The sequence below is a fragment of the Ovis canadensis genome, chromosome 3, assembly GCF_042477335.2.
Source record: "Ovis canadensis isolate MfBH-ARS-UI-01 breed Bighorn chromosome 3, ARS-UI_OviCan_v2, whole genome shotgun sequence".
NCBI lineage: Eukaryota > Metazoa > Chordata > Mammalia > Artiodactyla > Bovidae > Ovis > Ovis canadensis.
Genome location: NC_091247.1, coordinates 170556930 through 170570287, shown reverse-complemented (window position 1 = coordinate 170570287; position 13358 = coordinate 170556930). Strand labels below are relative to the sequence as shown.

The 13358-nt window shown below is 33.6% G+C and overlaps 1 protein-coding gene across 1 annotated transcript; it reads right to left on the bottom strand.

The window, feature by feature from the left end:
• Nucleotides 1-6045: 6045 nt before the first annotated feature.
• LOC138438286 (olfactory receptor 6C3-like) lies at nucleotides 6046-6996 on the bottom strand. The gene has a single exon (XM_069586459.1). It carries the CDS (start codon nucleotides 6994-6996, stop codon nucleotides 6046-6048), a length of 951 nt encoding a protein of 316 aa, XP_069442560.1.
• Nucleotides 6997-13358: the final 6362 nt, after the last annotated feature.

Below are 13358 nucleotides of genomic sequence, written 5' to 3'. Positions count from 1 at the left end.
CTGACTTCAAGCTCTACTACAAAGCCACAGTCATCAAGACAGTATGGTACTGGCACAAAGACAGAAATACAGATCAATGGAACAAAATAGAAAGCCCAGAGATAAATCCACACACCTATGGACACCTTATCTTCGAGAAAGGAGGCAAGAATATACAATGGATTAAAGACAATTTCTTTAACAATTGGTGCTGGGAAAACTGGTCAACCACTTGTAAAAGAATGAAACTAGAACACTTTCTAACACCATACACAAAAATAAACTCGAAATGGATTAAGGATCTAAACGTAAGACCAGAAAGTTAAAACTCCTAGAGAAGAACATAGGCAAGACACTCTCTGACATACATCACAGCAGGATCTTCTATGATCCACCTCCCAGAATACTAGAATAAAAGCAAAAATAAACAAATGTGATCTAATTAAAATTAAAAGCTTCTGCACAACAAAGGAAACTATAAGCAAGGTGAAAAGACAGCCTTCGGAATGGGAGAAAATAATAGCAAATGAAGCAACTGACAAACAACTAATCTCAAAAATATACAAGCAAGTTCTGCAGCTCAATTCCAGAAAAATAAACAACTCGATCAAAAAATAGGCCAAAGAACTAAATAGACATTTCTCCAAAGAACACATACAGATGGCTAACAAACACATGAAAAGATGCTCAGCATCACTCATTATCAGAGAAATGCAAATCAAAACCACAATGAGTACCATTTCACACGAGTCAGAATGGCTGCAATCCAAAAGCCTACAAGAAATAAATGCTGGAGAGGGTGTGGAGAAAACGGAACCCTCTTACACTGTTGGTGGGAATGCAAACTAGTACAGCTACTATGGAGAACAGTGTGGAGAGTCCTTAAAAAACTGGAAATTGTACTGCCTTATGACCCAGCAATCCCACCGCTGGGCATACACACCGAGGAAACCAGAATTGAAAGAGACACATTACCCTCTATGTTCATTGCAGCACTGTTTATAATAGCCAGGACATGGAAGCAACCTAGATGTCCATCAGCAGATGAATGGATAAGAAAGCTGTGGTACATATACAGCCATTAAAAAGAGTACATTTGAATCAGTTCTAATGAGGTGGATGAAACTGGAGCCGATTATACAGAGTGAAGTAAGCCAGAAAGAAAAACACCAATATAGTATACTAATGCATATATATGGGCTTTAGAAAGATGGTAATGATAACTCTGTATGCGAGACAGCAAAAGAGACACAGATGTATAGAACAGTCTTTTGGACTCTGTGGGAGAGCAAGAGGGTGGGATAATTATGGAAATGGCATTGAAACATGTATAATATCATACATGAAATGAGTCACCAGTTCAGGTTCAATGCATGATACTGGATGCTTGAGGCTGGTGCCCTGAAATGACCCAGAGGGATGGTATGGGGAGGGAGGATGGAGGGGTGTTCAGGATGGGGAACATGTGTATACCTGTGGTGAATTCATGTTGATGTATGGCAAAACCAATACAATATTGTAAATAGTTAATCTTCAATTAAAATTAATAAATAAATTAAATAAATTTTAAAAATTAAAAATTAAAATAAATTTTTTTCTTATGTTTCATCAAATGATGGATCTAAGACTCTCAATTGAGTAATGTATGTGAATATGAGGAAAAAATTGCCTCTGAGTTAATGGTTACAGTCTTTCTATAATAATGGTTTAAAAATGAGGGATGAGTTTGTGTACCTTTCATCATAATATAAATTTTTGAATTCATGGAAAACAGAAAAAAAAAATTGTTCAGGGCCAGAATTCCATGATCTTGCATGATTATTCATATAAATTCTAATCAGTACATTTTGCAATATGATAATTCTTAAAATAAGCATTTTTTACAAAAACCCTCAAGTTTATATATGGTAAAACTTTGCCCTTTTTATCTTCTTTACTCCTATTGATCAGGCATATCACTTAAAGAGGCAATTAAATGAATTGTATGTATAAGTTATTATCTCAGAATAGTCACAAATATGAGAAAGTTATAACACCCCTTAGCTACTGATTATCAAAAGATCAGCTTAACATCAAGCTTTTATTTAAATATGCAACTGACCACAGTAAATGCAGTCATATTTGGTATCCAGTAATATTTATTTTGTCTGCTACAAATAGGCACTTGCCATGAGTGCTTGCCATCAGCCTCTACAAGGATTAAATCATGTGCTGTGCAGCTGCTGATATTCAACACCGCCTGAAGGAGTTCAGTGTGGAGAGCAGGAGTGAGGCACTTTGTGCTCTGGGAAAACTGGCAGGACAAGTCTTCAGACAGTTAAATAGTCTGTATAATAGGTTCCTGTATAATAGGTTCCAGTTTCATCCACCTCATTAGTATTAATTCAAATGTATTCTTTTTACTGGCTGAGTAATACTCCATTGTGTATACGTACCACAGCTTTCTTATCCATTCATCTGCTGATGGACATCTAGGTTGCTTCTATGTCCTGGCTATTATAAACAGTGCTGTGATGAACATTGGGGTACACGTGTCTCTTTCAATTCTGGTTTCCTTGGTGTGTATGCCCCACAGTGGGATTGCTGGGTCATAAGGCATTTCAATTTCCAGTTTTTTAAGGACTCTCCACACTGATCTCCATAGTGGCTGTACTAGTTTGCATTCCCACCAACAGTGTAAGAAGGTACCTCAACATAATAAAAGCTATATATGACAAACCCACAGCAAACATTGTTCTCAATGGTGAAAAATTGAAAGCATTTCCCCTAAAGTCAGGAACAAAACAATTGTGCCCACTTTCACCATTACTATTCAACATAGTTTGGGAAGTTTTGGCCTCAGCAATCAGAGCAGACAAAGACATAAAAGGAATCCAAATTGGAAAAGAAGAAGTAAAACTCTCACTGTTTGCAGATGACATGATCCTCTACATAGAAAACCCTAAAGACTCCACCAGAAAATTACTAGAGCTAATCAATGAATATAGTAAAGTTGCAGGATATAAAATCAACACACAGAAATCCCTTGCATTCCTATACAGTAATAATGAGAAAATAGAAAAAGAAATTAAGGAAAGAATTCCATTCACCATTGCAACGAAAAGAATAAAATACTTAGGAATATATCTACCTAAAGAAACCAAAGACCTATATATAGAAAAGTATAAGACACTGATGAAATAAATCAAAGAGGACACTAATAGATGGAGAAATATACCATGAGCATGGATCAGAAGAATCAATATAGTGAAAATGAGTATACGATCCAAAGCAATCTATAGATTCAATGCAATCCCTATCAGGCTACCAACGGTATTTTTCACAGAGCTAGAACAAATAACTTCACAATTTGTATGGAAATACAAAACACCTCGAATAGCCAAAGCAATCTTGAGAAAGAAGAATGGAACTGGAGGACTCACCCTGCCTGACTTCAAGCTCTACTACAAAGCCACAGTCATCAAGACAGTATGGTACTGGCACAAAGACAGAAATACAGATCAATGGAACAAAATAGAAAGCCCAGAGATAAATCCACACACCTATGGACACCTTATCTTCGAGAAAGGAGGCAAGAATATACAATGGATTAAAGACAATTTCTTTAACAATTGGTGCTGGGAAAACTGGTCAACCACTTGTAAAAGAATGAAACTAGAACACTTTCTAACACCATACACAAAAATAAACTTGAAATTGATTAAGGATCTAAATATAAGACCAGAAACTGTAAAACTCCTAAAAGAGAACATAGGCAAGACACTCTCTGACATACATCACAGCAGGATCCTCTATGACCCACCTCCCAGAATATTGGAAATAAAAGCAAGAATAAACAAATGGGACCTAATTAAACTTAAAAGCTTCCGTACAACAAAGAAAACTATAAGCAAGGTGAAAAGACAGCCTTCGGAATGGGAGAAAATAATAGCAAATGAAGCAACTGACAAACAACTAATCTCAAAAATATACAAGCAAGTTCTGCAGCTCAATTCCAGAAAAATAAATGACCCAATCAAAACATGGGCCAAAGAACTAAATAGACATTTCTCCAAAGAAGACATACAGGTGGCTAACAAACACATAAAATGATGCTCAACATCACTCATTATCAGAGAAATGCAAATCAAAACCACAATGAGGTACCATTTCACACCAGACAGAATGGCTGTGATCCAAAAGTCTACAAGTAATAAATGCTGGAGAGGGTGTGAAGAAAAATAGTCTATAAAAATATACTGAAAAAAATACTGATATTTCCACTTTGTAGGGAAGTCATGGCATTACTTTCTCCTTCCCTCATACTGAAACATTCATAATTTCTAAGCTTGTTTGGAAGCATGGGAAAATACTGAATTTTAGACTTGATTGAGGATTGTGAGTTCTTATTCACTCAATAAAAAATATACCATAAACAGTAGATAGTTTAGTTCTGGGAATTAAAAGAACTGTAAAATTTTTACAAAAGATATGAAGGAGTCTTCACTGATATTATCAGATAATCAGCTCTCTACATCATTCTATACAAACTCTTTAGTGGTTAGTTTAAATGTTTGCTATCAGTATAATTATTTTGATTATCAATAGCAGGGGTCAACAGACACTTTTTCTGTAAAAGGGTCATATACTAATAATTTAGAATTTGCAGGCATAGTGTCCCTGATGCAATTACTCAGGTCTTCCTGTCTTTATTTTGGATGTAGCTATGAACAACATGTAAATGAAAGGGCTTAGGTGTGTTCCATAAAACTTTCAACAAAAATAGGTGGTGGGCCAAAGACCTCCTGTCTTAAAATTTTCCTAAATATTGACCCATATATTATTTCTTATTTAAAATAAGGTAGTATGACTAATAGGTCCATCTAGTCAAACCTATTGTTTTTCCAGTAGTCACGTATGGATGTGAGATTTGGACTATAAAGAAAGCTGAGTGCTGAAGAATTGATGCGTTTGAACTGTTGTGTTGGAGAAGACTCTTGAGAGTTCCTTGGATAGCAAAGAGATCCAAACAGTCCATCCTAAAGGAAATCAGTCCTGAATCTTCATTGGAAGGGCTGATGTTGAAGCTAAACTCCAATAGTTTGGCCACCCAATGTGAAGAACTGACTCGTTTGAAGAAACCCTGATGTTGGGAAGGAAGGTGGGAGGAGAAGGGGACGATAGAGGATGAGATGGTTGGGTGGCATTAACAAATCACAGGACATGAGTTTGACTGAACTCCGGGAGTTGGTGATGGATAGGGAGGCCTGGCATGCTGTAGTCCATGGTGTTGCAGAGTCGGACACAACTGAGTGACTGAACTGTTTATGACTAAAATGAGAAAATTCCTGACAGAGGTAAGATTTTAAAATTTGATTCCAACATTTTTTAGATGCATACGAATGATGATAATCTTATAAGATATTTCCAGAGGAAAAGATAAAGTAATATTTCCACAAGAGAAAAACAATTACAGGTACCTCAGAATGTTGTTGGCAGGATTCAGTGAGCCAACGGGAACAAATTACTCTCTTCTAGAAAATCATTCTCTAGAATAAGTCTGGAATATAGTAATTGCTAAACAAAATTATCTCTACCCTCTTCTTTCTTGTCCATCTCTTCATTATTATCAAAATTATTAATAGTATTATAAAGAGTTTGAATATGTATATGTTTATAGTCTTTCAAAAATATTTAAGTAAATATTTATATCTTATTTCCAACCTGCTAATGTATATGGTTATTTGATTTTATAAAAATGCCAAATAGAATCAAAATTCTCTAATAATATTCATTTCTGTTATCTTGTAAGAGTGAACTTTTCAGAAATCCACATTATTCCTGAGATTTCCCTTCTCGAACAAAATGGCTTATGTTGTAACACTTTATACTTCATCAAATACATATGGATAAAAAACAATTTACAGAAAATTCTGAAGCAATATTCAGCTTTATCAAATTTCTTTGGTTCAACGTGTGGGGAAGTTTAGAATAAGAATGAATAAAAAGAAATCATATAACTGTAGTGAAATAGTTTTGAGAGAATATGAATAAAGAAATCATTGACCGGAACTTTATTTCTTAATGCTACAGATATATGCATTTACTTGAGAAAAAGATAACCTTTTGGATGGTATCCTTGAAGGCTTGCCTCACTTGCTGGTTCCTCAGTGTATATATAAACGGATTCATCATAGGAGCGACAGAAGTATTCAGAATTGCTACTCCTTTCGTCAAGGATGCCTTTTCTTTTGCTGAAGGGTTGGCATACATGAATATACAGCTTCCATAAGAGATGGAAATGACAATCATGTGAGAGGAACATGTAGAAAATGCCTTTTTTCTCTGACTGGCAGAAGGCAGTCTCAGAATTGTCTTGATGATAAACACGTAGGACAGAATTATTAATGCTAAAGTAAAAAGCAGAATCACTATTGCAGAGTAAAAACCAATCACTTCAAGGAGCCATGTGTCTGAGCAGGATAGTTGCAAGAGGGGGAAATAGTCACAAGCAAAGTGATCGACGATATTAGAATCACAGTAATCTAACTGGAGAAAAAGAATAACAGGTGGGAAGATGTTTAAGAACCCTGCAAGCCAAGCACAAAAGACAAGCAATACACAGACTCTGTTGTTCATGATGGTTGTATAATGCAGGGGTTTGCAGATAGCTACATAGCGATCATAGGACATGGCAGTTAGAAGATAAAACTCAGTGATACCCAAGAAAATGAAGAAAAACAACTGAGCTGTACAATTGTTGTATGAAATTGCTTTGTTCCTGGTGATAATTGTGCCCAGAAATCTAGGAATAGAGACAGTCGTAAAGGAAATTTCTAATATAGAGAAGTTCCTGAGGAAAAAATACATAGGTGTCTGTAGATGGGAGTCCACCAAGGTGAGAATGATGATGATCAAATTTCCAGTGACACTTAATATATATGTGATGATTAAAAAGAGAAAAGTCACAGTCTGAAGCTCTGGGTCATCTGATAGCCCCAGAAGAATGAATTCTGTGGGTCTTGTGTGGTTTTTCATTTCTGATTCTTTTCTCCCTCATTAGAATAGAAAATATATGCTCTCCCTATTGGACAGAAAAAAATGTTAAAAGATATTTGAGGATAGAATACAAAAGTTTTAAAGCTTCCATCATGAAGATAGTGTTTGAAATTTAAAACCTCTGTTCCCATACAGTAACTTTCTCCAGTTTCCATTCAACCTTTCATTCAAGAAATGAATATTATCTGAAGTTAAATATTGAACTCTCATCTTCAAAAATACACTCTCACAGGCCATGGATGAAATAAAAGTTACATGTTAACATTTAAACTGGGACATTTCTTCTACTGTTTTCTTTATTAAGACTTCAAATTATTCTTTAAAATATTTAGCTTCTTTGGTAATAATATGATAATATTTAATTTATTCTTCTCCTTTCCTTAGTATTATAAAAACCAGTATGCTTTGTAGATAATATAAATACAGAGTTTATAAGCTTACAGAGGCTATGTAGCCCTCTTCCACATTTATATTTTGCAAAACTGAGGCCCACTTTATTTAGGAAACTTTCACGAGTTTAAATGACTAGTCAACATAGTAAATATCTCACTTTAGTGTATGTGTTTATCCATGGGATTTTTTTTTTTTTTTGTATTCTCTGCTTTCTTATGGGTTTGGTTGATGCAACCCTTTCCCCCACCATTGTTTTCTTTTTCTGATAAAAGGCCAGAAGGACAAGAGAGTGTAACTTCTGCTACTAAAATAAATATTGCTTAGAAATAGTTTAGTTCATGCAATGAACACATCAATTTTCTTTTGTTTTACAATATTGCTTTAGAAAGTGTCCAAGTAGATGGTCAAACTTTTACTGGGAAGCAGGTATTCCTTTACATAGGGAATGTCATTTTATATCTATAACGGAAAACCATTTAACTTAAGAAAAGTTAATGAAAAACCCAAGACTTATCACTGTGCTTGTTCTTTAGGACTCTGAATAATCTTCTTGTTAGTAAATAATCACATTTTAATAAAAAAAGGTTTGAATTCACAAATCCATAAACAAATACTATTTTAAAACATTTTCATGAGATGGAATCATATTATTATACTGGAAAATAACAAAGATACTTACTCCCTGGTTCTTCTTGACGATTTAGTCTCAAATTTTAAAGTCTGATTACTTCTGTACTTTTGCAAATTCAGAGTTGGTGAATTGAGTTAGCAATTTATTTGGTTTCTTTTGTACTCTCAAATCAAGTATGGTGATTTAACTTTGTCATGGCTCTCAAGGTTTACAGTTCTCATTATGGTTAGACTGGTAATATTTGACCCACAATATCCTTCATTCCTGCTACTGCAACATTTGAGGAATATTTTCATTATAATGCAATGCATAGTTGCTCTTTGTCTCTTACTCAAGCTCTATGTATAAACTTAGTTACACCTGGGTAGACTCATAAAGTAGTTCTTACACTTGCTCCTTTTCATATAATATGAAACACTACTTACTAAGACATTTTATTTGTATTAATGCAAAGATTTTAAATGAATATTTTGTAATTCTATGATAATCTATCTATACAATTTAAGTAACATTTTTCTTAGGCTTCAGAGCCTAACATTTTCTGCAAATTCTGCTTTGGAAAAGAGAAAATAGGAATGTTCTTTTCTATGTATGTCATACACATAGAACTGGATTTATTTTATCTGTCTCCTGTTAGCCCAGGGGAATCTAAGTAAAGAGAGGGCCAATGAGGCATCATTTAAAGATACAGGTGAATCAGTTTTGTAAATATGGATAAAAAATATAAAAAGGCAAAATAACTGAGATACATGAGTCAACTTCAGAAACAGCATGTGATATTGAGTGCATGAAAATTTAATTTAGATTTGGCTCTTGTATGATTATGTTTAAGGAATCTACTTTTTTCTCCCAGAAATTCTGGACTTAAGAGAGTTAGTGTGCTTATATCCCTTGAATTTTGAGTTTACATCATAGAAACAGAAAGTCTCTACAAATAGATTTGTATTTATGCAACTCCACAGAGGCAGTTGTTAAACATTTACCAGAAATCGTTAATCTTTCTCGTTTAGAACATCTGTCAGCCATGCAGTGGATACTCAAAAAATATTTTAAAATAAATAAACATATTTAAATAATTTATGTGCAGAGTCAATCCCTGTTAATCAACAGAACCTTAACAACTGATTGCAACATGTATTATTGTTAATGAATTTGAGAAAGAAAATATGAAAAGAACCACTAGTTGGATACACAAATAAAGGTGAAGTCTCACCATGGCAGATTTCAAGCCATCATTGTATCCTTTCTGAACTCAGAGGTGAGAAGAGACTTGCAGCTGTTGGCTCCCAGGATATGGTCCAGGCAAACTCCAGCATACCACTGCTGGAAGTGTATCAGTTCATCTACAAAGTGGATAAAGATCCCTGCTTTCATGGGGTAAAGGATGTAAGAGAATATAGACAATAAACCTGAACATAATTGACCAGTAAACTATGTATATGGTCTTTCATATTTTAATGAGTAGTTTGTAAAAGAAGAGAAAACTGGAAAATCGTGGAAGTGGGGGGATACTGTAATATTAAAAAATGTCATTGGGGTGGATGTTTGTCATTGAGGTGACATTTGAACAGAGACCTAAAGGAGTGGAGGGTGCTAAACATGCAAATATCTGAGAAAGGAGACTTTCCAGTAAAAGAAATATTTAGTGTAAAACACTAAGGCCCTAGGAAGAAACGTGTTATTTGCAATGAATGGCATGCTTTTTTTCCTCCTTTCCAATATTTTTATATATATTTATTTTTCTTATGATAGTTTCATGGATAGAACTTCCAGCAGAGTACTAAATTAAAGGAGTTATGGTGATAGTTCTCATTTTATAACTGATTTTATCAAGACTTGGCTACTGTTTCAAACATTAAAATTGTTTGCTATCATTCTTATCTTATGAATATTATCAAATATACATTAAGAGAAATGGAGAAATAAGTTTCATTTACAGATCAAGCAGACTCAATAAATATGAGGACTTTTAAAATATTTGCATTAACTGTCTTTTTAAAACGTTAAAAGAATTTTATTGATATATTTTAAACCAGAACCAAAATATAGTATTTTATCATCCCTGTATATTTTCAGTATGAATTCCTAAAATACATCTTTGATTTTTGCTTAACCATGATGCAATTTTCAAGCTAGTAAAATTAACAAAAAATCTTTGGTATTATTTATCATCTTGCAATACTCAGAGGTACCCAGTTGTCCCAAAATATCATTTTTGTTAACTTGTTCAAATTGAGTTAAACAAGGAATATATAGCATATTTAGTTGTGATGATCTTGTCAGGTTATTTATGCTACTGAGAAAAAAGATATTCTGTTGTATTTTACTAAAAGACTATTAAAATTCATGACTGGTCATTACATTTTGTTCAAGGATATGTGATTTTCTCTTTTCAAACTTTGATTTTCATCTTTAATCCTTTAATGTAACTGATTCCACAAATAAGCTTTCTAAAGATAAATTACTTTTGGGATAAAATCATATGTAACATGGAATACTAATTTTGATACTTTTAGTACTTTATTTTTTTAATATAGGGCTTAAATTGCTGATGATATTTAATTTCTTACATTATGTTTTGATATCAGGAATAAAATCTCCAAAACTGAGTTAGAAATGTTTGCCTCATCTTTTCCTCTGGAAACACTTCATAAGATTCTGCTAATTTACCTTCATAATAAAAAGAGCTGGAGTTAAATTTAAAACTTACATCTATTATCAAATTTTCACATTTTAATCAAATTAGCCCATATTAAGTAAAGAAAATAGCATATGAGTGAATGTCTATGGCAAAAGTCTAAAACAGGGGTGGGTGAACTAAGGTTTATGGGCCAAATTTGACCCCGTTCCTATTTTTGTGAAGGGAAACTGTAGTACATATACACAATGGAGTATTACTCAGCCATTAAAAGGAATACTTTTGAATCAGTTCTAGTGAGGTGGATGAAACTGGAGCCTATTATACAGAGTGAAGCAAGCCAGAAAGAAAAACACCAATACAGTATACTAACACATATATATGGAATTTAGAAAGATGGTAACAATAACCCTGTATGCAAGACAGCAAAAGAGACACAGATGTATAGAACAGTCTTTTGGACTCTGAGGGAGGGGAAGAGGGTGGGATGGTTTGGGAGAATGGCATTGAAACATGTATATTATCATATGTGAAACGAATCACCTGTCCAGATTCAATGCATGATACAGGGTGCTCAGGGCTGGTGCACTGGGATGACCCAGATGGAAGGGATGGGGAGGGAGGTGGGAGGGGGGTTCAGGATGGGGAACACATATACACCCATGGCTGATCCATACAATGTATGGCAAAACCAATACAATATTGTAAAGTAAAAATAATAATAATAATAATGTAACATAGTATTACAAAGGAAAAAAAAAGTTTTATTGGACATGCCTGAGCCCTTCCATTCACACAATGCTCATAGCAGCATTTGTATTACAAAAATGGAGAGTTGAATGGTTTCAACAGGGACACTGTGGTCTGCAAATTCTAAATCATTGATATAATGCCCTTTTACAGAAAAATTGTGTTTACCTCTGATATTGATAATCATTGTTTACATGCAGATTGTAAACATTTATACTAATCACTAAAGAGTTTGTACAGAGTTATGTGGAGAGCTACATTATCTGATATCAGCATAAACTCCTCTTTTGTAATTCATTTACAGTTCTTTTAATTTCCAGACTACAGTTTATGGTATCAAGAACTCACAATCATCAATCAAGTCTAAACTTCAGTATCTTTGTACAGAGTTATGTAGAGAGCTACGTTATCTGATAATATCAGCATAAACTCCCCTTTTGTAATTCCTTTACAGTTGTTTTAATTCCCAGACTACAGTTTATGGTGTCAAGAACTCACAATCATCAATCAAGCCTAAACTTTAGTATCTTCAAATATTTCCAATTAAGATAGGAAATAATAAATGTTTCAGCATGAGGGAAGGAAATAGTAATTCCACAACTTTCTTACAAAGTGGAAATCTCCTCAGTATTTTTTAATAAGTTGTTTTATTTGTTTTTCAGTAAATTTTGGACTTGTGTCTCTCAATTGATAATACTACGTGAATATCAGGAAGAATTTGGCTCAGTGAAGTACAGTTATACTCTTTCTGGATAAATGTTTTAAAAATGTAGGATGAGTTTGAGTATCCCTCGTTATTATTTCAAGTTTTGACTTCACGGAAAACATTAAAAAATAAAATAAAATTTCAGTGTCAGAATAGCATAATCTTGTATGAACATTTTATAAATTTTAATCAATACCATTTCCAAAGCAATGCAATCTTCTAGTGCTTAAAATACAGTGAACTTACAATTTTTTTTAACCTCAAGTAACTTTGCCAATGTGAGCTTTTTTATCCCTACTAATTATGTTTGTCATTTAAGCAGACTATTGAATGAATTGTATCTGTAAGATATTACCTCAAAATAGCCACAAATATGAGAAAGTTACAACAACTCTTAGCTGTTGATTATGGAAAAGATCACCGTAACATCAATCATTTATTTAAATATACCACTGGCCACACACACAAAAAATGTAGTCATATATGGTATCTGGTAATATTCATTCTTCAGCCTTTCTTTAAGAATTGTTAACAGCATGTATGTTAATCAAATATTTCCAAAAAGGGGGGTGTTTCACAGTTTTCCTAAATGTGTATATTCATATTAATAAATTATATGGCACAAAAGATTTAAGCTGAGTAATGAGAAAAGTTTTTTGAGTTCTTAGAAAATATAATCATATTATGTTCTTAGTTGTATTGTTTTCATGTAACTACTAGGTAGGCCACAATATGCAGAGGAGAGTATATGTAATAGTCTAATGAGATGACCATATTATGCATATGGACATTTTAGAGTAAATTAAAAATAGTGCTTTACATAATTTAATATTTCCTGAAATTCTAGAAAGAGTGTTTTCTGGTGAAATCATAAAACACAGGTCTCTCTTGAGTGCTCTTGCTCTGCCTCTTCTGTCTTTAATTTTTTAAGAAATATTGTCCAAAAACATGGAATTAAAAACATTTCAGAGAATAATTATGAGGTCAGTTCACTGTTATAGAGTGGAAGGACTAGCCTGAAGGAAGGGAAGTGTATGAGAGAAGGATGGGAATTTGAATGGGGAAAAAAATGTATCTAATATCCTTGGCAAGAGCTGGCAATAAAAGTATGAGAAATGAAAAACAACTCTAGAGATACTATGTGAAAATAATTAGATTTATCAGTAATTTATAATAATTACTCAACAATAGTGTATGGCTTCCCCAATGGCCCAGTAGAGAAA